This window comes from Pelophylax lessonae (assembly GCF_965119305.1).
Source record: "Pelophylax lessonae genome assembly, chromosome: 1".
Lineage (NCBI taxonomy): Eukaryota > Metazoa > Chordata > Amphibia > Anura > Ranidae > Pelophylax > Pelophylax lessonae.
Window position 1 is genome coordinate 30946789 of NC_138768.1, and position 26406 is coordinate 30973194.

Below are 26406 nucleotides of genomic sequence, written 5' to 3' on the forward strand. Positions count from 1 at the left end.
GTACCCTCAGTTTCTAACAAAAAATTAAATAGCGGAAATGTTTAAAAAACTGGAGGATACTATTAAGAAAGAAATGTAAATTTTGCATGATAATTTGGGACAGATGTTAATTTGGTTTGAAGAAACAGAAGGAATAGTGGAGACTGAGATTGAAGAGATTGAGGAATTAAAAGATCAAGTGAAGAAACTGAAGCTAGAGCAAATGTGACTGTCTTATAAAGCGGATGATCAGGAAAATCAAAATAGGAGGCAAAATTTAAGGATCCGAGGTGTACCAGAACAGGAGAAGGAAGATTTGAGGGAGAAGATGAACAAAGTATTCAACCCTATGCTGGGTCAGCCAAAAGAATCCCCATTGGAAATAGAGAGGATTCATAATATTAGGAAACCCCCAAATATATCAGCAGAAGTTCCCAGAGACATAATTGTAAGATTTCAGAACTATGAAGAAAAAGCAAAAATCTGGAAATAAATATGAGGAATATCAGCGTTGGATTATGGGGGGGGGGGGGGAGTTACAGATATTTACAGATCTGGCTCCTGAAACCCTGAATAGAAGAAGGCTTTTGAGACAGATGAAGGGAAAAAATATAAAATATAGTTGGGGTTTTCCTGCTTGTTTAGTGGGGCAGAAAGATGGTCATTCAGCAAGGCTAAGGTTCCCAGAAGATCTGATAGAGTTCTTCAATAGTTCTTCAATAGGCTGGACTTACAGACTCCAGAACTTCCTGGATGGGCCGAAGAAAGAAGGAATCAGGGGAGATGGCAAAAGACTCCTTCTATAACCCAAAATAAGTGATGAAAGTGAACAATGCGATATCATGACTTGTATAGACAAGGGTGCTCAAAGGAGGGGGGGGGGGAGAGGGAGGTGGGGGGGGTGGGGAGGAAAAGGAGGTTTTTGAAGGAGTAAATTTAAAGAGAGGAAAAGTATAAGGGTAGGATGTAGATGAAAAATAGGGAGGAGGAGTTAAATCTTACTCAAGAGAATTAGTGATGGGGATGATATAAAGATAAATAAAATAAGTTGTAAGAACCCGTCAGGCCATTCGGATCACGGCAGTGCCTCTGGTCCCATTCCCTAAGTCGACGGGAAGGAAATTGACGGGTGTACGTGATCAGAGTCAGACCCTAAGATTATGGAGTTGTTGGGGAAAAGAAACCAAAGGGCTCCCCCGCTGACTTTAAGGTCAGTCATGGACTAATTTTGTTGGGAGGGGGGGGTGTGTTTTTCCGGGGGGGTTGTGTTTTTCTGGGGATAGATGTGGATGGGCTCCTTCTCTTCTTCTTCTTTGAAGTCCCCTTTCTCCCTTCCTCCAAGAAGGTGAAAAGCTCAGAGATAAATTCTCGAGAAAGTGGTTATGATGTTAATGCAAAGGGAGGGAGAGTGAAAGAAGAGCAGAGAAGATTAAAAAGGAAAAATGGATGCGAATAAAATTAAACTCTTAACGTATAATGCAAATTTATTGAATACCTCAGTTAAAAGACATAAGATACTTAGAGAAATTCAATATTATTCAGCAGGAATTGTTTTCCTACAAGAAATCCACCTTTCCCATGATTCCAAAATGTAATTATATTTAAAAAAATATTGGATTTGGTATTATGCAGATTCAACATCCAGTAGGGCGAAAGAAGTGGCAACTGGATTTGCAAATGAGGTAAGATTTCAGATAGGAGAAAGAAAGTTAGATCCAGAAGGTAGATTTACGTTTTTGAAAGGAGAACTATTCAATATGAAAGTGACTTTGGCCAACATTTACTGCCCTAATAACAATCCCATGTACTGTATTATTTAAGCTCTAGGGAAACTTAATGAATTTAAGGAAGGTAAGGTAATAGTAGCGGGTGGTTTTGATTCTGTTATGGATCCTTAGCTCAATGCTTTGTCCCATATGGGGAGGAGGGGAGTCGAAAAGTTTAGGAGCAATAAAAAAAATTCTGTATCAACATCAATTGGTTGATATTTGGAGAATTCAACACCCTAGAGAAACATATTACTCCTTTTACTCCTCCGCACATGTAACCTACTCGAGTTTGGATTATAATTTAGTTGAACATAGGTTGTTGGAAGTAGTTGGAAAGACATCAATTGAAACTATAACTCTATCAGATCATGCTCCTTTAAGGGGGTAACTAAAAATGACAGAGGAAGGGGATAGGGTTAATAACTGGAGGTTAAATGATTTGTTAATACAGGAATGGGAAACCATAGATAAAATTAGGGAAGCACTAGAGTTTTATTTTAAGACAAATGTGACACAAGATGTATCAATGGCTACAATTTAGGAAGCACATGAAGCTTATATCAGAGGGATATTAATATTGATCGGGCCCAGAAAAAGAAAGAGGTGGATTTGGACAAATAAAATCTTAAAAGATCTAGCCAAGCTAGAACAAAGGCATAGGAAAGGGAATGAAAAGGAAATTCAACAGCTACTTGTGTTAAAAAGATAGGAATTAAATATGTAGATGGAAAAAGCTGCGCTACACAATTGATACACTGGAAAGTCAATCAGCAATGGTTCAAATGTTCAGAGATCATAATAAAGTCATGGCAAGTAGCACAGATTGAACATATGTATTAAAATAGGACAGTCCAAGAATAAGGATTCCAAAGTGCAAATGAAGAAATGGTAAATCCGCCACTAAAGATCACTTCTAACAGCCGCAGTGAAGCATGCTAGGGGTATGCGCTTTACCAGATGGAAAAGGGTTATCAGCATTGTATACTCTCAGAATAGCCAGCTGCAAAGAGAACACCTCTCCTGACCTGGTCCTGTTGTATACAAGGAACCGCCACGTCCAGCAAGTGAAAAGCACCGACCACCTCGTCCAAATCAATGATTAGCTATACATGTATAAAGAAAGAAGGGGCCACAATAGTGCAGATGGTCTATGCAGTTTTAATGGGTAAACAACGAAATACACTCACAGTTTGTCAGATGAATAAGTGCTTGTCAAAGATTTCAAAGATTTCAAAAACACCGCCGCTGCCCGGCTTCCGGATGCAGAGTAGTGACGTCAGCACGCCTTCCCTACGCACGTTTCGTCACAACTGACGCCTTCCTGGGGCATAAATATACTTAAAGAACAAGAAACCAGGAGAATATTTATTAGAGTAAAAGAAGAGAGATATCAGTGGAGGAATAAACCAGGGAAATATCTATCAAATATAATAATAAAAAAAAAAAAATCTAGGGGATTTATAGAAGAAATAAAAAAATAGGGCAAGGGACTGAGTCTATGCAACTAAGGGAATTGCTGAGGAATTTTAGAAGTACTATAGCGATCTTTATGCGGTAAGACCAGAAGATGAAAGGAGCAATGACTTAGAAAGAGAGGTAAAGATCCAGGAGTTTTTGAAAGAAGCTAGATTGCCAAAACTGATAGATTTATAAAGAGACATATCTCAAGAAGAAATCTCTAACGCTGTTAAAGAATTATATAGGAAAGAGCCCGGGGACGGACGGTTATTCAGCAAGCTATTATAAAAAATTTAAAGACATACTGGTCCCCCAATTAGAGGTGTACTGGAACTCACTGAAGGATGAAATGGAGATGGAGAAGGAAGCGGCATTAGCTCATATTATAGTGATCCCCAAAGAAGATAAGGATTCATCGCAATGTTCAAGTTATAGACCGATATCTTTATTAAAAATTGATATAAAACTACATTTTGCCAGGGAGAGAAGGCAGAAATAATGGAATTAGATCTTTATTGCTTATTCAAAATGCGAAAAAAGAAACTCTGCCTTCTCTCCTTTTATCAGTAGATGTGGAAAAGGCCTTTGATTGAGTGGACTGGAGGTTTATGATGGCAAAATTAGAAAATCTAGGTATAAGAAAAAGAATGAGTCAGTGGATTAAATTGCTGTACAGAAGATCAAGGCAGCAGTTAAAATAAATGGGACTCTTTCAGAGGCCTTTGAGCTGAGAAATAAGACGAGAAAGGGCTGTCTTATGTCTCCCTTGCTGATCATTCTGACATAAGAGCCCTTATTGGCAACAATAAGGAACTGTATATATACAAGAGGTTTAAGAATAGGTGATGTTGAACATAAAAAGACTGCATATGAGGACAATATTCTGTTTTTTGTTCCTAGCCCCAGAATAACTTTACCTATGCAAAATTTTGAAATGTTATGGAGATCAATCTAATTTTAAAATAAACTCTAAAAAATCAGAAATACTAAATGTGATGGTACCCACCGTCACTGGGAGTGAAAGACAGATACTTATTGGTTTGGATTGCTTCAAGTGGGACAGTAATATTTGTCAACAATATATCTCAAAGAATATAGGAAGACTCTGGGACTCTAGGCCTAGCTGCCTATTGCCACAGTCAGACCCCTAGCAGATAATATCATCAGCTCAATCACCTGTCTTCCACACCTCGTAATTATGCTAATTTACTCTGTGTTTAGACTTCTAATAATGTGTATTCCATGTACTTAGGAGACGGACAGACTGATACTGGGGTCTCTTTCCATTGTCTGTATAATAAGGTGTTCTGTTATGATAATTAGGATAATGTATAATTTTGTATTTTGTTTTAGCTTTGTTGCCGGGCAGTCTTGTCATCCCAGGCTGGTTTAAGTGCGTTGAGTTAATTAGCATGTGAATAGTGATGGACGAACATTGGACGGGGCGGTTCGCGAACGCCATCAACCTTTTCCCTGTTCGAGATGTTCTGGTGCGAACCGAACAGGGGGGAGTTCGGCCCGTCACTACCTATCATTCACAAAAAATGACCATTGCTATAATCAGTACAATACTTACATTTGCAACTCAATATATAATATCACTACATGGACCAATGAAGGAAATACATTAAATTCTCAATGTCTTTCATGAACCAAGGATCCATTTCTTCATGAGAGCACAATATTTGTACAATCATTCAAATACATTAATTATAAACATCAACATGAAAACCAATCATATGGTATGATGCAACAGTTTACATGCAAGAGCTTGTATTAGGCCAAAGCCAATATAATAAAATCATTACCACCACTCATATATGCAAAATATAAACTGTCTGGATTGGGTCCATGGGAGCTAGATGAAATATTTTCACTCCACATTAAATCTATGGGTATTATAATGATAATAAATGGAATCTGCTAATATCAAGATAATCTAGTAACCTAAAGGTTTAGCGACCTTCCCAAAGATATCTACGCAAATTAAAGAAAGGGGAGGCATATACAGTTAGAAGGCCTATGCAGAGTCTTCACTTGTTAGTGGACAACTGGGGAGCCTCAGGAGGATATATTTAGCCCAGTGTTTCTCAACATTTTTTAGATGCTGCACCCTTTACCATTTTAGCCCCAGAAGGTTTACCCCCTTCATGACCAGGCCATTTTTTTGTGGTATGGCACTGCGTAATTTTAACTTACAATTGTGCGGTCATGCAACACTGTACACAATCAAAATTGATGTCCTTTTTCCCACAAATAGAGATTTCTTTTGGTGGTATTTGATCACCTCTGCGGTTTTTATTTTTTGCACTATAAACTAAAAAAGGCCGACAATTTTGAAAAAAAAAAAAAATTTTTTACTTTCTGCTATAATACATAGCCAATAAAAAAGAAAAACTAAAAAAATCGAATTTCTTTATCAATTTAGGCTAATTTGTATTCTGCTACATATTTTTGGTAAAAAAAAAAATCCCAGTAGGCGTATATTGATTGGTTTGCAAAAAAGTTATCGCGTCTACAAACTATAGGATGTTTTTATGGAGTTTTTATTTATTTTTTTTACTTGTAATGGTGATCAGTGATTTTTTAGCGGGACTGCGACATTGCGACGGACAAATATGACACCCCGTGACACTTTTTGGGAACCGGTGACACCAATACAGTGATCAGTGCTAAAAAAAAATGCACTGTCACTGTGCTAATGACACTGGCAGGGAAGGGGTTAACATCAGGGGCAATAAAAGGCTTAAATTTGCTTTCTCACTGTGGGGGGTGCTTTTTCTGTGAGAAGACCAAGATCCGTGTTCCTGCTTAGCAAAAACACAGGATCTCTGTCTCCCCTACTAGCAGAACAGCGATTTGCCTTGTTTACATAGACAGACTGCCATTCTGCCTCTCTTGGGAACTATTGTGGGTCCTGACAGACATCAGGTCCAGCAGGTCCGCTGATTGGCTCCCCCTGTGTCCAATCGCCAGGAGCTTGCGCAGACGGGCAAGAGTGAAATCATGTACCTGTACATGATTTTGTGCAGGAGAGCCACCACAGCACAGTATATATACATGGGGCAATCGGCATGTGGTTAAAAGTGTGCAAAATCCTGAGGGACCCCAGTCTAAAATATAGTAAAATGCAAATGTTCCTTATCAGTGAGAAACCTGAGCCTGTGATGATGCACTCAACCACTTTTAATAAATAACTACACATCAAAAGCCCCTCCTCACATGAAAGGTCCCCCATCACGTCAGAGTCCCCCCTATACAACAAAGTCCTCCCTATATGTCAAAGTCCCCATTATAAGTCAGAGTCCTCCCATCAGACTCCCAACATCCCACCAAGCCTTCTCATCACACCAGAGTCCACCCTCACAGAATCTCTCCAAATCACAGAGCTCCCCAATACACATTACCCTAAATCACACAGTCCCCCCATTCACAAGGTCCTCTCTTCACATCAAAGCCTACCAGCAGTGTGGTAGGGGCCGGTAAGTGGAGCAGGTCTAGAAAAGCCAGACTTCCATCCTCTCCAGAATGCTGGGGTGGACATGCATGCTGCCTGCCATGGATTAGCATCATGAGTTGCCATTTTTACAAGCAAGCGAGCCACCAACATCATAGCAATAATTTACATTACACCTACTGCCCTAGAGAATTCTTGGTTGCTATGGTGCAATGAGAATAATTGGTTTACCTTCAAATTGTTACTACTGAAAAAACACAAGTAAATGTACGTCCCCACTTCTCCTCTACCAATGACTGTTTAAATAATTCTAGATTGTAAGCTCTAACGAGCAGGACCCTCTGATTCCTCCTGTATTGAATTGTACTGTAACTGTATTGTCTTCCCCCACACTGTAAAGCGCTGCGCAAACTGTTGGCGCTATATAAATCCTGTATAATAATAATATAAATTTAGTTAAAAATTAATCTGTGTTGTATCTATTGCAGATAGTGAGAACTGTATGAATTGTCCAGAGGAAGAATGGCCCAATGAGAAGAAAGATCGTTGTATTCCAAAACCCATTGAATTCCTTTCCTACACTGATGGCATTTCTAAAGTATTCCTAACAGTTTCAGTTTTACTCTCCGTTGTGACTGTTTTAATAAAGGGGATTTTTATATCTTATATGAACACCCCCATCGTCAAAGCTAATAACAGAAATCTGAGTTTTCTTCTCCTCGTCTCCATCTTGTTGAGCCTCCTCTGTGTGTTTTTGTTCATTGGTCAGCCACTGGATATAACCTGTATACTGCGTGTCATGACATTTGGAGTCCTCTTCTCCATAGCCATCTCCTCTCTTCTTGCTAAAACAATCATGGTTTACATTGCCTTCAAAGCCACCAAACCTGACAGCTACTGGAGGAAATGGCTTGGACACAAACTGGACAGTTCCATAGTATCAGTGTGTTCATCCATTCAAGTAATAATATGTCTTATTTGGTTGTCCTCTTCTCACCCTTTTAAGGAAATGGACACTCACTCATATAAAGACAAGATTGTCATTCAGTGTAATGAAGGGTCAGTTATCGGGTTCTACTCTGTGTTGGGTTATATGGGGTTTTTGGCAGCTGTGAGTTTTGTTCTGGCTTTCATGGTGAGGACATTACCGGACAGTTTTAATGAGGCCAAGTACATCACCTTCAGCATGCTGGTGTTCTGCAGTGTCTGGATTTCAATGATCCCAGCCTATATGAGCACTAAAGGGAAATACATGGTGGCTGTGGAGGTATTTGCCATATTGGCCTCAAATGCTGGACTTCTAAGCTGTATATTTTTTCTAAAATGTTTCATTATCTTATTTAAACCTGAATTGAATACACAATCATGTTTACTTGATAGAAAAAATAGACATGAGTAACTACTCAGGGATCTGTTTAATAATGTTTTCACACAAGAGACACACGGTGTCATATAGTTACATAGTCTATTTTTAAATACTCAGGTAGTTAGATGGTAATGAAACCTTGAGCTAGAAGTGGATGATGGTTTATTGTTTATCAAACCAAGGTGATACTACAATCACTCTGGGTTGTGTATTAAAACTCTGATCTAGAAATTGGACAGCCATACCAAATTGAGTCCAAAATTAAATGCATTCCAATTTTTTTTTTTTTTACGTAATTTTTATTGATTTTTCCAAACAAAAATAGAAATAACAGTAACAGTATTGATAGTGTGAATATCCGTAGCAGTACAAATATTAGCATGTAAACTACAAAGGTTAGTACAAGCAATAATGTAAACATACAAACAAACAATAAGGCAACAATTGAACGACATGGACATTTATTAAATGAGTTAGCAATGTTAATCACCACATATGGGTATATAGTGAGTTTAGGTATACCAAAAAACCCAGGCTTCCCATTGCTTATCAAAGAGACTGGAAGAGGAGGTTTTTCTAGCAGCTAGAAGTTTTTCATATTCATAATTTAGGTTAACCTGTGTTACCACTTCAGATGGGTTTAGGGAGTCATTATCCTTCCAATGTCTAGCTATAACCAACTTAGCTGGCAATAGTATGTGGATCACAAGTGTCCTGTAAGTAGTAGGATAGTTATTTATGTTTATGTGGAGGAGAGCAAGAGCTGGATTAGGTGGGGTCAGTATCTCTGTGATTTCGGCAAGAATTTGGAAAATTTTCTTCCAATAACTGGTAAGACTGATACAAGACAAGAGAAAGTGGTAAATGTTAGCTGATTGGCTACATGTCCTCCAGCATAGTGGAGAATAGGAGAGGATTCATTTCGCTAGTTGGACTGGTATCCTGTACCACCTTGCTACTATTTTGTTGTGATAGGTCCCAGTGGTTGGTGCAGTGAGATGCCTTGTGGGTAGATCTGAATGCTTGTGACCATTGTTCGGTAGAGAATTGTTGTCCAAGGTCAGATTTCTACTTCAGCACCGGGGGGTGGGGGGGGGGGGTTGTCTAATACATGCTTGTTTTGGATAATATTATAGAAGAGTGATATACCCTTTTTCACTTCTTGTGTTGAGGTATAGAATTCCCAGGCCTGAGTGTCTAAGCATATTTTGGGTGGAGGGTGTCGGATCAGAAGGTTCTTAATCCGTGTATATGCATACGCGAGGTTGGAGGGTAAGTCATATTCCATAGATAAGGTATTCAATGGTTTGACCATATTGGCTTCCATGATATCATCCATCCATTGTACCCCATGGTCAATCCATTTCTGCATGGACAGGTATGGAATAAGCAATTCCAAGGTTTTAATGGGTATACGGAGGTTTTTGGTGCGGGGATTATGTTTGGAATGCAGAAATAGCTTTCGCCAGGCTAGAAGAGGTGCCTGTGTTGTAGGTGGTAGGTTTGACATGCTAAGTGGTTTCCAAGTGTCTGCAAGTAGTAGAAGGTGAGGAGTGGGTGTATTTGAAGCTGATGCTTCTATATTTACCCATAAAGTTTCCGAGTGATCCATAAACCACAGCTTTAATTGTGCTAGGTGGGTAGCAATGTAGTAATCTTTGACATCTGGCCAACCTGTGCCTCCTGCCGATTTATGTTTTACAAGGTGTTTAATCGAGCATCTTGGTTTCTTCCCTTACCACACAAAGTGTCTAATAAGTCCATTCATTTCTTTAATGTATTTCAGTTTGATAGGGAGGGGGATGGTGCGGAACAAGTGGAGAATTTTTGGTAGCTCCCTAATTTTGAACGAAGCCAGTCTGCCTATCCAAGGCATTTCATGTTTTGCCATGCGTGCGAGATTTTGACGGATGTCAGCGATAAGGGGTTTGAAATTGATGTCAACTATGTCAGATAATTTGGCTGACAGATTGATTCCTAGGTAGGGGATGTTGTTATTGGCCCAAGTGTAAAATGGAAATTGTTGCATCAGGTGTTTTTTGGTGTGATTTTTAAGCCCTAGGTCTAATATAAGCGATTTGTGGAAATGTACTTTATAATAGGATACTGAGCTAAAGTGTGTAAGGATGACATGGGTGAATGGGAGGGAAATGATGGGGTTAGATAATACCAGGATTACATTGTCTGCGAAAAGGTTAATTACAAGTGATTTATGGGGGGTGTGGAAACCTTTAATATGTGGGTGTGATCTTATAGCTTTGGCAAGAGGTTTGATCATTACATTAAAAATAGCTGGTGACAAGGGGCAGCCTTGTCGCTTACCGTTTGAGATTTTGAATGGTTTAGACAGAAAACCTGAAGTAAACACCCATGCAGACGGTTGTGAGTATAAGGCCATAATAGCAGCCAAGATTCTCCCTTGGAACCCAAATTTATATAGTACTTCCTTCAAGTGACCCCATTGTATTCTACTGTGTTTTATGGAATTGAGTCAAGTGGATTATGTTGAGTATGCGTCTGGTCGTGTCGGATGCTTGTCTTTCTTTAGTGAAGCCCAATTGGTCTGGCTTGACCAAAGTGGGGATCACATCAAACAGGCGTTTAGCTAGGAGTTTGTTGTAGATCTTGATATCTGTGTTAAGCAAAGATATAGGGCGAAAATTAGGTGGGGTGGTTGGGGGTTTCCCAGGCTTGGGTAAGGTTACAATGTGGGCGCTCAGCATTTCTGCTGGAAAGGTATTCGATTCTGCAGCTGTCATGAACAGTGCATGTAAGTGGGGCGCTAAAATGGATTGAAATATCTTATAATATTCATTGGTTATCGGGTCCTGGGGACTTGTCGTGAGGTATAGTGGATAGGACTTGGTGAATTTCCTTGAATTTCCTTGAAAGTAAAATCAGTGTTCAAATTGTCGAATTGATCAGCAGTCAACGTGGGCAAATTAACGGAGGCTGGAAATTTATTGATAGAGGATTGAGTCGTTTGAGGCGTGGAGGGGTCGTTTGAAGGTCATAGAGTGAACCATAGTACTCGGCAAATGCATCTGCAATTTTTGGGGGGTTTTCAATTTTCACGGTTTGAGATGTGGTAAAATATATGAGGTATTTTGGATCTGGTGTTCTGGAGTTTAATTCTATTGGCTAGAAATTTCCCCGCTTTCTTATGGTTTCTATAGTATCGGAGTTTGAGGCATCGCATATGGTTGTCATCTTCAATACATAGATTCTCTCTAAGTTTGTTGAGGGGTTTCGATAGTCGTGTAGATAATGCAAAGGATGCTACTGATTTCAGCTAGGAGAGAGTCCAGCTGTTGAGCTTTCTGCCTTCTGATGCGGGATCTTGATTGGATCAATATCCCACGGATAAATGCTTTGTGAGCATTCCAGTTAATGAATGGGTTTTATTTCCCGTGGGTCATTGGTTTGAAAGAAATTTTGTAGATGTTACATTATCAACTTTTGGCAGTCAGAGTTTTGGATTATTGAATTGTTGCATCTCCCGATGCGTGTGGGCAGGTGTGAGTTGGCCTCTGTAATGTGCAGGGATATGGCCGCGTGGTCCGACCACAAAATATCGTGGATAGACGACTCGGCTACTAATTGTAATATTATCAACCAAGTAGAAATCAATCCTAGAATATGAATTGTGCCTAGTAGAGTGAAATGTATAAGTTCTTTCTTCAGCGTGTTGACAGCGCCAGGCGTTGTACACCTCTTCTGCAAGTAGAAGGCCCCAGAGAGATGAGTGTCGCGACTTGTCTGGGGAGGAGGTGTCGAGGCTGGGGTCCACTACTGAGTTAAAGTCCCCGCATATCACGAAACTGCCCTGTCGCACCTTAGAGAGTTTGGCAAAAAGTTTGTGAATAAATCTCATTTGGTGCTAGTTGGGAACATATACTGTCGTAAGGTATACAGTTTACCATTCAGTTTACAGATCAGAATAATATACCTCCCTTCTGGGTCTAGATGTGATTACACAAGGTTGAAAGACACTGAGTCCTTTATTGCCAGAAGATTTTTTTTTCGCCATTATGGAGGACTGGAACATGTGGGGAAAGTTCCTGTGGGAAATTTGGGGCATAGAGTGTTTGTGGAAGTGGGTTTCCTGGACAGCCACTATGTCTGTGTTGTGTTTGGTCGCTTATGACCATAAAGAGCGCCTCTTCGCCGGGTGGTTGAGTCCTCTGGCGTTTATGGAGAAGATTTTAAGGGTCATAGTTATTTAGATGGGAAATGTGTGTGAGGTGGTTGGCAGTTGAATAACAGTTTTGGGTCATCCAAAGTTGGCAAGGTTTAGGCTTCTGCATTGAAGGAAGATTCAGAGATGCCATCAATAGAGCATTGCTGGAGTATGAGTCTCTGGTGCTTGAAATTTGATGGGGTGTTGGCCCTAGTCTAGACCAATTGTGATCCAGTGAGGGGTATCAGTTGTAGCAGAGCTTGTGAAGACAAGGGTGATGATGAGGTGAGTTGGTGAGTCCGTGCATTACCTGAGAGTAGTTAGGATTGTTGCCTAGGATATCATAAAAGTAAATCCAAAAAAATAACAAACATTTAAAAAAAGAAGGGCCTAAAAAGGCCCGTGCAGCGTGTGCTGCATAGGTAGTAAGGGGACAAGGGTATGGTGTAGTGTATCGCTGAAAACATCCAGGGAATCTATGCGTGTGTAAGAGTTTTTGAGTACAGGAGTTCAGGACAGCAGTCATTCCTTCTTGTTTGACTTCCTGTGTTGAACCACTTGCCAATCTGGGGTGAGATGGTGGATTTCAGCAGAGGAGGAAGAGGATGAAGGGGCAGAGGTAATTTGATGGTCATGGGGAATTATACCCCATTCTCACAGGAGACGGATACCATTTTGCATAGAGGTGATGAGATGTGTGGATCCGTTGTGGGTGATAATGAGTTTGGCTTGATACTTCCACTTATAAATAATTTTTTCGTTTCGAAGCGCCTTGGTAATGGTTGAAAGGTTCCTTCTTTGTTGGAGTGTATATTTAGAGTAATCAGGGAGAAGTTGTAGGTTAGCCGCGTGCATTGGAATATTCTCCGCTTTGGAGAAGGTATCTAAAATGCGTATCTTGATTTGGGAAAAAATGAACTCTGAGAATCACATCTCTAGGTACATCTGGCAGTAAATATGAGGGTTTAGGGATTCTGTGCACCCTGTCTATGGTCAGGTCTGCAGGTGTTAAAGATGGAATCAAGTCCTTAAACAGGGAGCGGCCATAGTGTGGTAGCTGCTGGGAAGACACAGATTCCGGGACCCCACGTATCTTGATGTTGTTCATATGGGAATGATCCTCAAGGTCAGTTAATTTAATGTTAATGAGAGAGAGATCATCTTGCTGAGATGTATGTGAATCCACTAGTGCATTAAATGAGGAAGTGACCGCTCTAATTTTGTTCTTTGCCTGGTGCACTCTTTCACCCAATTCATATACTTCAGCTTTACATTGTTGTATAGAGGCTACCATATCTGCCTGTAGTGAGGCCCTGACTGACAGCAGCATATCTTTCAGAGTCATATCTGAAATGGGCAGACCTGTAGTAGGGAAGTGTACAATGGGATCCAATTGATGAGAGGCTGGCTACGATGACACAGGCATGGGGCCCATCTCAGCATGCTCCATGAAGTCCTGATGTTCCTCGGTGTCTCAGCGGAGCTTTGACTTCAAGGGGCTCCTGGTGGAGGGTGTACTAGAGCCCAAGATAGGCGAGGGGGAGTCCAGGTAGTCTGCGCGTCCCACTGTGTCTGCATTGAAGCTCGATTCCACGTTTTTGTGTCCCGCCACTAGAGGCTGTAGTGCGGGCGGCGTCTCATGTCTCCGGCAACCATTTTGTGAAAGTCTCTGTGGCATTGTGGGAAAATATTCAGATAATTTTCTCACCGCTGATTGTTCGGCCCGGTTCCTCCTCATGCCAGGGTGTGGAGCAGGTGTTCCAAGACCTGGGGATGCTGTTGGAGAGTCATAGGGTGTCCTGTGGCTCTTATTGTAGGCTGTATTCCCTGGATGTGGAGTGGAGCTCTCTCAGTGAGCGGCCATCTCGCTGCGCGGTCACCACGCCCCCATGTATTCCCAAATTTAATTGGGTACTGATGAATTAATATATGTGTGTGTTCACAGTGCAACCCATCTTAATTCATTAGTTATGTCTGAGTCACCAGACTATCAACCCTATATTTTGTTAAGACTTGGTAAAGGGGCTGATGTTGGAGCCCTGAAATGTTCTTATTTATCCCGTTAATATTTAAAATAAACCCTGTTTGTGTTGCACTTCAACATGAAAATTAAGATTTATTTTTATTTTTTTAAAGATTTTTTAATAAACCCTCTAGTGTCCATCAGTCAAAGTTCTCCTTATGGCAGCCTCTTCTGCTATTGCCCAAAACTGAGCCCTAATGCCTATTTTATATGGGCAGAACTCCCCTAAAGGCCTGCTCTGCTGATCTCCTAAAGAAAAGAGCAGAACAGCCATTTGACAGGTCTGTGTTCACTCAGTTTATGCAGAGCAGACACAGACACAGCTCACTCTGTTCTATGGACAGTCGGATGTAAACAGACTGGCTACTTATTTATAACCAGCTGCCATCTCATCCGATCTGGCTAGACAGAGGGGAGCGGATCCCTTTTGGTTTGTTTTTGCCTGATCTGATCAGATTGGAGATAGGTGGATCAAAACCACCAGAATCATTTTACATTTGCTGCTTCATAGAGGAGAATGGGGGGTCCAATCGGGTCCACCTGAAAAACAGACAGGCGGACCTGATCAGACCTTCTGTGTGGAAAAGGCCTAATATTTTTTGTTCAAAATAATTATGTTTCATAATGTTCATTAAATGTTCTATTAGTTAATTGGGTCAAATTAACATTTGGTTTTTTTTTTAAGAAATATTTATTGATTTTTCAGCAAGTTACAAATTATACAACAGTCCACTCAAAACACGAGTGTAAAAGTACAACAGTAGAACATGTTTGGTATACAGTGGGTAGAGTAATGGCTCATACAACTGAAATCAAAGCAAATGAACCGAGGTGCCAAGAGACCAAAACTAATGTCAGCCAAGAGAGAAGGGAGGGAGGGGGGGGGAGGAGGGGGAGTGGGAAAAGGCGAGAGCAGAGTGAATGCCCTGTGGGGAGAGGGAACAAGCGGGGTAGAGCAGTAGAACTGGAAGAGGGGGGAAGGAAGGAGGAGGAACATGGGGGGTAAGGAAGGGAGGGAGGGGTGACCAGGTTAGCAGACATATCAGTATCAAAGAATTATCTAGGTATATCACATATGTTTGATGACCAACTACAGCCAGAGGGGATAAAAAGGGGGGGGGGAACAAGGACAAGGCCTGATGATCTTTCAGCAGGTAGTAATATTATAGGGCAATTCAGACCATCTTCATAATCCAGGAGGAGGGGGGGAAGAGAAGTGGGAGTCAAGGGAGTACTCTAGTGAGCTGTATCAGCCTCTGTGTTAAATGGCGGAGGAGAAGTGTTCGGGTGGAAAAGCACCAAATACGCCTGCCATTTCCTCCAGAACTTAATTGGGTTGGACTTGAAGACAGACAGGTCCAGATGATCCTTGGCAAGCAGGCTATCCAAGTCCGATTGCAGCTCTTTCACAGTGGGTGGGGAGGGGGCTATCCAGTGTCTGAGAATGGTCCTACGGGCAAGCATTAGGCACGTAGAGATCCAGGCTTTATGGGCAAGCAGTATAGACGCCTGGGTTTTATCATGTGTGACATAAGCAAGCAGAGGTTTATTGTCCAAAAGACCAAACAACAGTGGAAGGGGATTTTTCGTGGGTTGGAGGCCCGTGACCCTATGTATCAGAAGTTCCACGCTGTTCCAGAAGGATGACACAATCGGGCAACTCCACAGCGGGTGGTGTAACGTAGGGCGGTGCGCTGAGCACCAGGAGCATCCTTGGAATGGAACATGCAGGGGAGAGGACGAAAAAGGAGAGTAGGCATGGTGGAGTATTTTCAGTTGCTGCTCCCTCCAAAATTCGTTAGTGTTGAAGGCACATGTGGTGGTATACCCCGCTACCAAGAGCCGCTTGGAACCAGTAATATTCAGGGCCTTGTCCCATGAAGATTTGGTAAAGTCCAGTCGTGTGTCCAGTATTGTGGCCTGAAGAGGGCGGTAGACGTGGGCGAGTTTAGGATGTTCCACAGATAGGATGGTATCCAAGATGGAAGGCAGGAATCGCTTTGATCTGTCCCTGCACAAAGCCATGGCATGGGAGGTGACCTGATGTATATGCAGGAAATGGTGAACAGGGAGTTTATACAGGTGTTGCAGGTCTTCAAAGGGGAGAGGTGCACCCGTTGTCAAGTCAAATAATTGAGCAAAAGTCCTTAGTCCTTCCTGGGCCCAGGTGGAGTAGACGCTTTCCAGTTCCATTGAGCACAGGGACGGGTTCCCCGCTATAGGGAGGTGTTGGGATATGTACTGCGGTAGACCCAACTTTTTCCTAATCTCCCTCCATGCCACAAGAGTATCTCGGAACAAGATATTCGACCTGAGATTTGGGGGGAGATCCTTTAGTTTGCTATGCAGGAGCCCTGCTAGGGAAAAAGGGACCGGGATTTGTGATTCCAAAGAAAAATTTGAGAACCTAGAAGACCCCTTCAGCCAATCCATACCCACTCTCAACAGGCAAGATAAATTGTACAGTCTAATATCGGGTAGGTTTACGCCCCCAAGTGACTTGGGGGGGTATAGTTTGGGGAGAGAGATCCTTGACCTTTTGGTTTTCCACAAGAACCTGGAAAGGGATTTGTGTAAGGTGTTAATGTCAGTGTGTTTAATAAGCAGGGGAAGTGTCTGCATAAGGTATAACAATTTAGGGAACGTGACCATTTTATAGAGGTGACACCTGCCTAGGAGAGACAACGGAAGGGAGACCCAATTGTCTAGTTCTACAGCCAGTTTCGCTATCAATGGGGTATAGTTTAGTTGGTACAGGGAGTCGGGAGATTTACCTATATGAATACCCAGGTACTTAACACTGGTTTCGGCAATGGCAAAGGGGGATTGCGAGGTCCACTCTAGAGAGCGCGGTTGGCCGAGAGGAAGTATTTCACTCTTCGTATAGTTGATGCGCAGACCTGAGCACAATTTAAATCTGTCGAATATATCCTTGAGGTAAACAATAGAATATCATCTGCGAATAGGGTGGATTTAATTTCCTCTCGACCAATCCAAATGCCCTTCAGGGGGGAAGCGAAGGATAAGTGTCTGGAGAGGGGTTCTAAAGCCAAGTTGAATAATAGTGGGGAGAGGGGGCAGCCCTGCCTGGTCCCCTTGTGCAGGGGGATGGGTTCTGATATAATATTGGAAGTTACAACATTAGCCGTAGGGGATGCATACATCGCCGATATGAGGTGGAGGAAGGGGCCTGAGAAGCCGAATTTTTGGAGGGCCAGGCGTAGCCACTGAAAACTAACATTGTCGAATGCCTTTTCGGCATCCAACGTGATAATGGCATAGTTGTTAGAAGGGTCGGCTCGTGCTTGCGCCAATACTGCCAGGACCTTGCGAATGTTAGATGTCGCGGAGCGCCCCTTGGTAAAACCCGCCTGGGATGGATGGAGGAGAGATGGCATGATCACGGCCAATCTGGAGGCTATAATTTTCGATAAGAGTTTAGCATCTAGGTTGATGAGTGAAATCGGACGATAGGAGCCCGGCTCCGTAGCATCCTTTCCAGGTTTCGGGATGAGCTTTATGAAGGCCTGTGAGCCCGTGGGCATGTACCTCCCTCCATCCATGATATGTTGAGAGACATTAGTCAGCGTGGGGGTAAGCAAGGATTTGGTCAGCTTGTAAAACTCGGACGTGTACCCGTCCGGTCCGGGGGCCTTGCCAGGGGATAGGGATGTAACGGAAGACATTACCTCCTCAGTGGTGAGAGGCGCATTCAGGGCAGATAATTGATCTGTCGTTACCCGTGGAAGATGAACCTCCTCCAGAAATTTATTGGCTTCCTCGACATTTATCGGATCAGGGCCATACAGTTTAGCATAAAATTGCTGCATGACCGAGTTAATCCCTTTCGGGGTGTCAGTTAAAGCCCCCGACTGGTCTTTGAGGGAGGTGATATGGGCTGGAGTGAAGGGGCCCCTGCACAGACGGGCTAAAAGTTTGCCAGACTTATTGCCGTACTTATGGTATTGAAGATCTTGGACAGAGCGATGGAATTGTTCGTGTGCCATCGCCCACTCATCAAAGCATCGCTTAGCTTCCTTCCAGTGGGCTCTGCGGGCAGGAGTATCCTGCTGCAGGAGTTCGGAATGGGCAGAGCGCAAGTTGGCGCTAGCGGTCTGATATTTAGTCTCCGCATTCCGCTTGTATGCCGATGCAAAAGCGATGATTCTGCCCCTAAGGACAGCTTTTCCGGTCTCCCACAGCAAGATAGGGTCAGATGAGTGAGATTCATTATCACGCAGGAATTCTTCCCAGGTGCGGGTCAGGATCGATAAGAGGTCAGCGTTATGAGCAAGGTAAGACGGAAATCTCCAGGGTGTACGGGCACAGGGCGATTCTGACAAGGACAGGTCGACCAAAAGGGGGGAGTGGTCAGAGATTACCAGATCTGAGATTGAAGGGTCGTGCAGCATAGGAAGGAGGGGTGCGGTGCAAAGGAAATAATCTATGCGTGAGAACGTGCCATGGGGGGAGGAATAGAAGGTATATTCTTTGTCTGTGGGGTGCGCTAGGCGCCACAGATCAGTCAAGTGAAGACTGTCAGCAAACGCCGACAGCGTAATGCCTGTGGAATGGGCATGGGGGACACCTGCAGGTGACTTCAGTGACCTGTCTTCTGTAGGGTTCATGACCACGTTAAAGTCGCCACCAACCAACAGGGGGAGGTGGGCGTAAGGGGCCAGTACGCCCGTGAGGGTATGGAAGAAGGCGTGTGTCGGAGGTGTGGGGGCATACACGTTGGACAGGATGATGTCCTTAGGGCCATGGGATAATTTAAGGATCTGAATCCTGCCCTGGTCATCGGTGTATAGGGGGGTGCAATCATGTGTAAGGCGTTTATGTATCAGTATGAGAACACCAGCTTTGCCTTTGGACGCAGCCGAGCCATAGACTCGGCCCACCCAAAGCTTGCGCATACGGTCAATATCGGCTGAGGAAAGGTGGGTTTCCTGCAACATGGCGATGTCGGCTTTGAGACGTTTTAACTGCCTAAGGATAGCCATGCGCTTATTAGGCGATCGAAGGCCCTTGACGTTCCAGGAGACTATCCGGAGATTAAGGGGGATCATAAGGAAGAGGCCTTACAATATGGATTGATAAGGTGACGGGAGGGGAGAGGGTGAGCCACTGGCTGTATGCGGCAGTACAAAAGCACTTAAGGGTGACATACCAGGTCCCTGGTGAGGTGAGTATGGATACGGCCCTAACCTGGCCCAAAGAAGCTGAAACAGGGGTAAACCAGCAATAACATAGTGAATAGTAATACATCATAACACACAAGAGCATAAGCATTGACTTCTCTTTTTTCCACATGAGACTCACATAGCCCGCAGTGTTACCGGAGTTGAGGCTGGGTCCACTCGCCATCGGAGAAATGGTATAGTCGCTCCCAGGGAAAAAAAAAAACACACTCAGAGGACACGAATAAACGGAGACCCTTCACCCATAGCGAGAGGACCAGTGCTCCGATAAGGCTGAGAAAAACAGAGAAAAAACATAGATGAAAGCATCACGACAAGTCGAGAGCAAACCAGTGAGCAAAGTGACAGGAACATGTCAGGCATCAGCGGCTTGCTAACGATCACTGAGATCAAAAGCAGGAGCAAACAGTACAATATAAAATACCAGACCTGTTAGATCTGAGCAGGGCCTCTGATAGCAAACCCAATTGGTAAATTAGAACATGATACAAACCGTAGGCGCATTTCAGCGCGGTCTGCCCTGGCGGGAATTGTATGACACACGGGGTCTTTTAGGCGAGTTTCTGCCGGGGCTCAGGAGGTCTCTCGCGGAGGGGGATAGGGAGGGAGCAGCAGGGGTGTCCAAGTTGAGATGCAGGTGAGATTTGATGTAATCAGCCGCCTCATCGGGATGGGAGAACGATAACGCTTCTCCATGCGGGTCAGTGAACTGCAGAATTGCGGGGTAAGCCAGCGTGAATTTTATGCCTTTGTGAAACAATGCGTTGCAGGAAGGCTGGAAAGCTTTGCGCCGACGGGCGACTTCTCGGGAATAGTCGGCAAATAGCAGTAGCTTATGACCATCCAGTATAAGTGACTTTGCATTCTTGAAAGATTTAAGGATAGCCAGTCTGTCCGAGTAGTTGAGGTATCTTACGATAACCGGGCGGGGGGTCTTACGGTCATTAGAGGGGGCACCCAAACGGTGTGCCCGTTCTATCGTGCAGTTGGCGGTAATGCCCAGAGCGCGCGGGATCTGAGTGGCACATACCTCTGTAAGCATGCCGGTGTTAACGGATTCTGGCAGCCCGATTATTCTAAGGTTATTCCTTCTTGACCTGTTCTCAAGGTCGTCCAGCTTGTCAAGGATATAGTGTTGAGTTTAAGCAAGTTTGGCTTCCTTGGTGAAGGACGATTGGAGCTCATCCTCAATGTCCGAGACCCTGTGCTCCACCTCTGTGAGGCGTTTGGCCTGATCAGCAATGTCCATACGGAGCTGTGTAATGCCCGCTGCCACCGCCTTCTCCACAGCCTCCGCTATAGTGGGAGACAGGAGTGCTGCTACTGCCTGAGCCATCTTGTGGCATTGTGCATCCTCCGGGGTGTCCGGGAGAGGAGCCGGCAAGGAGGGGGAGACCGCGCCATCCATGGGCTCAGCAGCGGCCATGATGCCTGGGGGGGAGGGCGCTCTCTGCTGTGAGATGTCCTGGCGCGGCTGAGTGGCGGCTCCGGTCCCGGTGTGGACCACAAAGCGGTCCATTCGTATGGGCAGTGATAGCGGATCCTCTAGGGGTGGTTGGGGCCGGTCGCCGAGGCGATTTGAGCGGTATAGTCACGTTTTTATATGCCGATTATGCCGGAGCCGCTGCCCTTCACTCCTTCCTCATGTGGCGCCGGAACCGGAAGTCAACATTTGTTTTTGACTGTAGCGATAAAAAAAATAAAATAAATAAAAATCAAAGGAGTAAGGCATATTTTCTCATACAAATGAAATTCTAACAGTGATTGTAGTTTCGAGTGAGATTTGTCAAGTTTTTGTTGGGAATATCAATGTACTGACAAGATTTTTCATACAAATGTTTATATCAAAATCTATTGTATAGCCAGCTTAAGAATCATAATGTAAACTTGTGAACAGGAGCCAAGCATGCTCATGTAGGGAGCCTGTTGGACCTCTGTGGAGAGACCGCTGTTTCAACAAACTTTTTTTTTTTTTTTAATTTAGCTGATGTATGCTGATGGCTCAGTTTTGCTTTAAGAAGAAAATTTCATAATAAAATACAGAATGCATGTTTCATATTTTTATTGTAATTTTTAGAATTATGAGTGTAGAAAATTATTAGAATTTAAAATGTAAAATTATTTATTTAAACACCCCAAAATACATTCTGCTGCTTCTCCTGAGAACAGGGATACCACATGTGTGAGACTTTTTGGGAGCCTAGCTGTGTATGCGACCCCAAAAACCAATCACCACCTTCAGGTTTTCTAAAGGCATAAATTGCTTGTATTACTTTCTCACTACCTCTCACAGTTTCGGAGGCTCTGAAATTTCAAGATATCACAAACCCCCCCAAATGACCCCATTTTGGAAAGGAGACACCCCTAGCTATTTGCTGAGAGGCATGTTGAGTCCATGGAATATTTTATATTTTTCCACAAGTTTCGGGAAAAATACATTTTTTTTAAATTATTTTTTTATCACAAAGTTGTCACTTTGTCAATTTAAAGATAAATTGCTCACACATGCCATGGGTATATGTGGAATGACACCCCAACATACATTTTGCTGCTTCTCCTGAGTACAGAGATACCACATGTATTAGACTTTTTGGGAGCCTAGCTGTGTACGGAACCCCAAAAGCCAATCACCACCTTCAGGTTTTCTAATGGCGTAAATTGTGCATTTTACTTCCTCACCGTCTATCACAGTTTCGGAGGCCCTGAAATTTCAAAATAGCACAACCCCCCCCCCAAATGACCCCATTTTGCAAAGTAGACACTCCAAGCTATGTGCTGAGAGGCATGGTGAGACCATGGAATACTTTATATTTTGCCACAAGTTCCAGGAATATTATTTTTTTGTTTTTTGTTTTTTTACACAAAGTTGTCACTAAATTATATATTGCTCACACATGCCATGGGTATATGTGAAATGACATCCCAGAATACATTCTGCTGCTTCTCCTGAGTATGGGGATACCCCATGTGTGAGACTTTTTGGCAGTCTAGCCGCGAACAGGAACCCAAAATCCAATCACCGCCTTCAGGTTTTCCAAGGGCGTAAATTGTTGATTTCACTCCTCACTACCTATCACAGTTTTGGAGGCCATGAAATGCCAAGACAGCACAAACACCCCCCCCCCCCGAATGACCCCTTTTTGGAAGGTAGACACCCTAAGCTATTTGCAGATAGTGATGGACGAACATTTGCCGGGATGGTTCACGAACAGGATCAGCGAACTCGCTCAAATGTTCGCGAACCACAGGTTCACGGCGGACCCCATTCATTTTAATGGAAGGTGAACATGAAAAACCTCAAGGTCATATTTGCAGCCACAAAATACTTACTAGCTGTGCACACATAGTCCCACAACATGGACACTGACATACCAGAAGTATTGCTATTGGAAAAGTTGCCATACAATTTTTTTTTTTTTTTTCTAAATCAGCCAGAACTGACAGCAGCCTGTAAATACATGTCAAATACATATAGGGTCCATTCACACATCTGTAAAATGGGTCTGCATCCATTCCACAATTTAGCAGACCGTTTACAGACCCATTGATTTTCAATTCCAGTCTGAAAAATTAGGCATTCACAGGATAAAGAAGTAAGTGCCGGCCAGTACAGGCCCCAAAATTTAGCCCACAGGCGTTCGCCTTACAGCAGAGAACTTTCCCCATTCATCCTAAATCATCGCCACAGCAACAGCCGGCTGGAGAGGAGAGGAGGGAAGCCGGAATAGTTGTGGGAGTAAGGGGGAGGGGAGCCAGGGCAGTAGGGGGAATCTGTTCTGCACAGGGTGATTAGGGTGTGCCTTGGCACACCTGGCACGCCCTGTGCACACACCTATGCCTGTCATAGTGAGATATTTGAACTCTTTGGATCTGTAAAACATCCTCAAATCCTCTCGGAACTCTAAAGCGTTCCAAGTTGATGGCCACAAGTTGTTGGTCTTTGCAGACTACTCGCAGGAGGTTACAAAGCGTAGAATAGCCTTTCAACCGCTGTGCCAAGCATTATACCGCAAATCCATTAAATTCACCCTGGCATACCCTGCTACTCTGCGTTAATCTGACTTATCAGGGGAACAAAAATTGTTCACACATCCTGAGGAAGCCACGCACTTGCTCGAACGCCACTTCAATATTCAGGTGGATACGCCTGCGACACCATCCCCCCAGCACGCGCAGGGGGCAAGAGAACAACGAAGCCCGAGGAAAGACCCGGCGAAAAAGCAGCACACCAACAGATCCTCCTCCCGTCATAGGAACCGCTGAACACTTATCATCCTTTGGTGCAGGCCATTTTTTTCTCCATGAGAGACTCTCTGTCATGGTGATGATTCTTTATTGAGTCACGTATCCTTTTTACCTTTCCTGTGGATTTTCAGTGTGCACAGTTATCTTGTTTGCTCCTGATGCTGCCCAATGCTTCCTGCTAAGCCCAGGTTGTGCGGGTGCTGCTCTCCCTGTTGATAAACTTGAGGTCATGTACCTACCTTGTAGCTCCAATTTTGTTGGTTTACATTGCTCGAGTGTCATCTTATGTTATCACAGTAACTGTTTACTGCTGTTTTCGGTTCACACAGCCTTATGGTTATCTTGGCCCTGGTATAACCCCAGGCCTCTATGATCGGCGATCCCTATTGCCATGTACTGTCGGCCTTGACCTTGTGCTCACCATCCATACCGGACGTCGATCATAGAGATTCCGGTAACACTGTCTGTCCGCATGTCTCTATACATGAGGAAAAAAGCAAAGTCCCTGTACTTTTTGTATTGCACCTACTGCCTCTTCCCCTTGACCCCTTGACCCCTGTTGGGTCACGTTTTCTCCTATCTCCTCCCAACTGTATGCTAGACTCGTTACACCAAATTTTTTGCTCCAAAGGTTACTTGCTCCATTTACCATGCTTCTCTTGGCACCGTCTCATTCCCCTTGCTGCTTTGCACTGCTTCACGGCTCAATCCTACCCATATGATCCCCCATGACCATAATCTCATGGAATGTTAAGGGTCTTAGGTCACCTCATAAACGGATGGCCGTCCTCAGACACCTGAAGCGTCTGCGGGCGGACATCGCCATATTGCAGGAATCACATTTGGAGGCGAAAGACTTCCATAGAATATAAAAGCTTTGGGTGGGACAGATATATGGCTCACCAGCGGTTAAAGGTAAATCGGGGGTGTTGATTTTCATTCATAAAAATTACCCGGCCACAGTCCAGTCTACCCATTTTGACAAGGAGGGCGGCATTGCCATCCTGCAGTTCACAAATTCACAACAAGACTGGGTGGTGACCGGAATATATGCCCCCACCACTCCCTCCGCACCCTTCTTCCAAACTCTATCACACAGTTTAGCACCCTTCCTACATCTTCCGCTGCTCGTGGCAGGCGATTTTAACCAACTTATGGACCCCTCGGAAGATAGGTCACAGGCTACAGGCACTTTATCTACCACCCGCCCTTATTACTCTCCCCTGCTGCTCCAAATGGCGGAGAGCCTACACTTGACAGACGTCTGGCATCTGTATAATCCCACTGGCAGGGAATTTACATTCTTCTGTCACCCCCACCATACGCTCACAAGGATAGACTATACTTTTGCAAACGATAAGCTAATTCCATTTACCAGCTCACCTAAAATACACGACATCGCCATTTCAGATCATGCCCCCATCTCTATAGACATTTGTGTATACGCACATGCACCATCTTTTAAACACTGGAAGTTCCCCTCATACTTAGCCAAGGATCCTGGGGTCGCCACACTTATTAGGGACGTGTGGTCCGAATTTGTTGACGATAATGCCACCCCCTCCATCTCCCCTATTCTTTTGTGTGAAACAGGCAAGGCAGTCCTCAGGGGACACATCATATCCTATGCATCTGCATATAAGAAACGCATCGCAAAAGCCTACTTGGCAGCTAGCGCCTCCTTGAGGGACGCTCAAGCCGACTTACATTGCCTCAACTCACCTCCCCACAGGGAGGCCTGGCGTAAGGGCCAGGGGCGTACCGTGGGGTTGGCCAGAACGGCACCCGCCAGGGGCGCAGGCCGAGGGGGGGGCGCAAAAACACTGGCAGCGTAGTGTAGCAGACACAGTAAATTACTCCTTTCAGCTTGCGCTACCGGCGCCCCCCTCTCTCCAATCCAGGAAGCCGCAGCTAGCTGCTCTCTGCCTGTGTCCAGGTGAAGGAGGCGTCAGTCAGTGTTGGAGCTCCGTGGATGGGCGGCTCCCCTCGTCACAGGGCTCCGCCCACATGTCAGCTCCAGGAAGTTCAGCGGTGGGTGAATGCACTCTGCTGTGTGTCCTCCCTCTCACTCCCTGTTACTCCTCTCTCTCTCTCTGTCACCCCTCTCTCTCTCTCTGTGTCACCCCTCTCTCTCTCTGTGTCACCCCTCTCTCTCTGTGTCACCTCTCTCTCTGTGTCACCCCCCTCTCTCTCTCTGTGTCACCCTCTCTCTCTCTCTGTGTCACCCCTCTCTCTCTCTCTCTGTCACCCCTCTCTCTCTCTCTCTCTGTCACCCCTCTCTCTCTCTCTTTGTCACCCCTCTCTCTCTCTGTGTCACCCCTCTATCTCTCTGTGTCACCCCCCCCTCTCTCTCTCTCTCTCTGTCCTCCCTCTCTCTCTGTGTCACCCCTTTCTCTCTCTGTGTCACCCCTCTCTCTCTCTCTGTCACCCCTATCTCTCTCTCTGTCACCCCTCTCTATCTGTGTCACCCCTCTCTATCTGTGTCACCCCTCTCTCTCTCTCTCTCTCTCTCTCTCTCTGTCCCCTCTCTCTCTGTGTCACCTCTCTCTCTGTGTCACCCCCCTCTCTCTCTCTGTGTCACCCTCTCTCTCTGTGTCACCCCTCTCTCTCTCTGTGTCACCCCCTCTCTCTATGTCACCCCTTTCTCTCTCTGTGTCACCCCTCTCTCTCTCTGTGTCACCCCTCTCTCTATCTGTGTCACCCCTCTCTCTCTCTCTCTCTCTGTCCC

General features: G+C 44.3%; 2 protein-coding genes across 2 annotated transcripts in view; both read left to right on the forward strand.

Moving 5' to 3' along the window:
* Nucleotides 1-8062, forward strand: part of LOC309544348 (vomeronasal type-2 receptor 26-like) — a gene marked incomplete at both ends in the record, with an annotated part of 48943 nt that extends 40881 nt beyond the window's left edge. Inside the window, one exon of the mRNA XM_082243249.1 lies at nucleotides 7152-8062. Coding sequence (XP_082099375.1) covers nucleotides 7152-8062 — 911 coding nt within the window. The remainder of the gene's footprint in view (nucleotides 1-7151) is intronic.
* The window catches only part of LOC309567541 (vomeronasal type-2 receptor 26-like), a gene marked incomplete at both ends in the record, with an annotated part of 298253 nt that overhangs the window by 130902 nt on the left and 140945 nt on the right, over nucleotides 1-26406 (forward strand). The window lies entirely within an intron of this gene.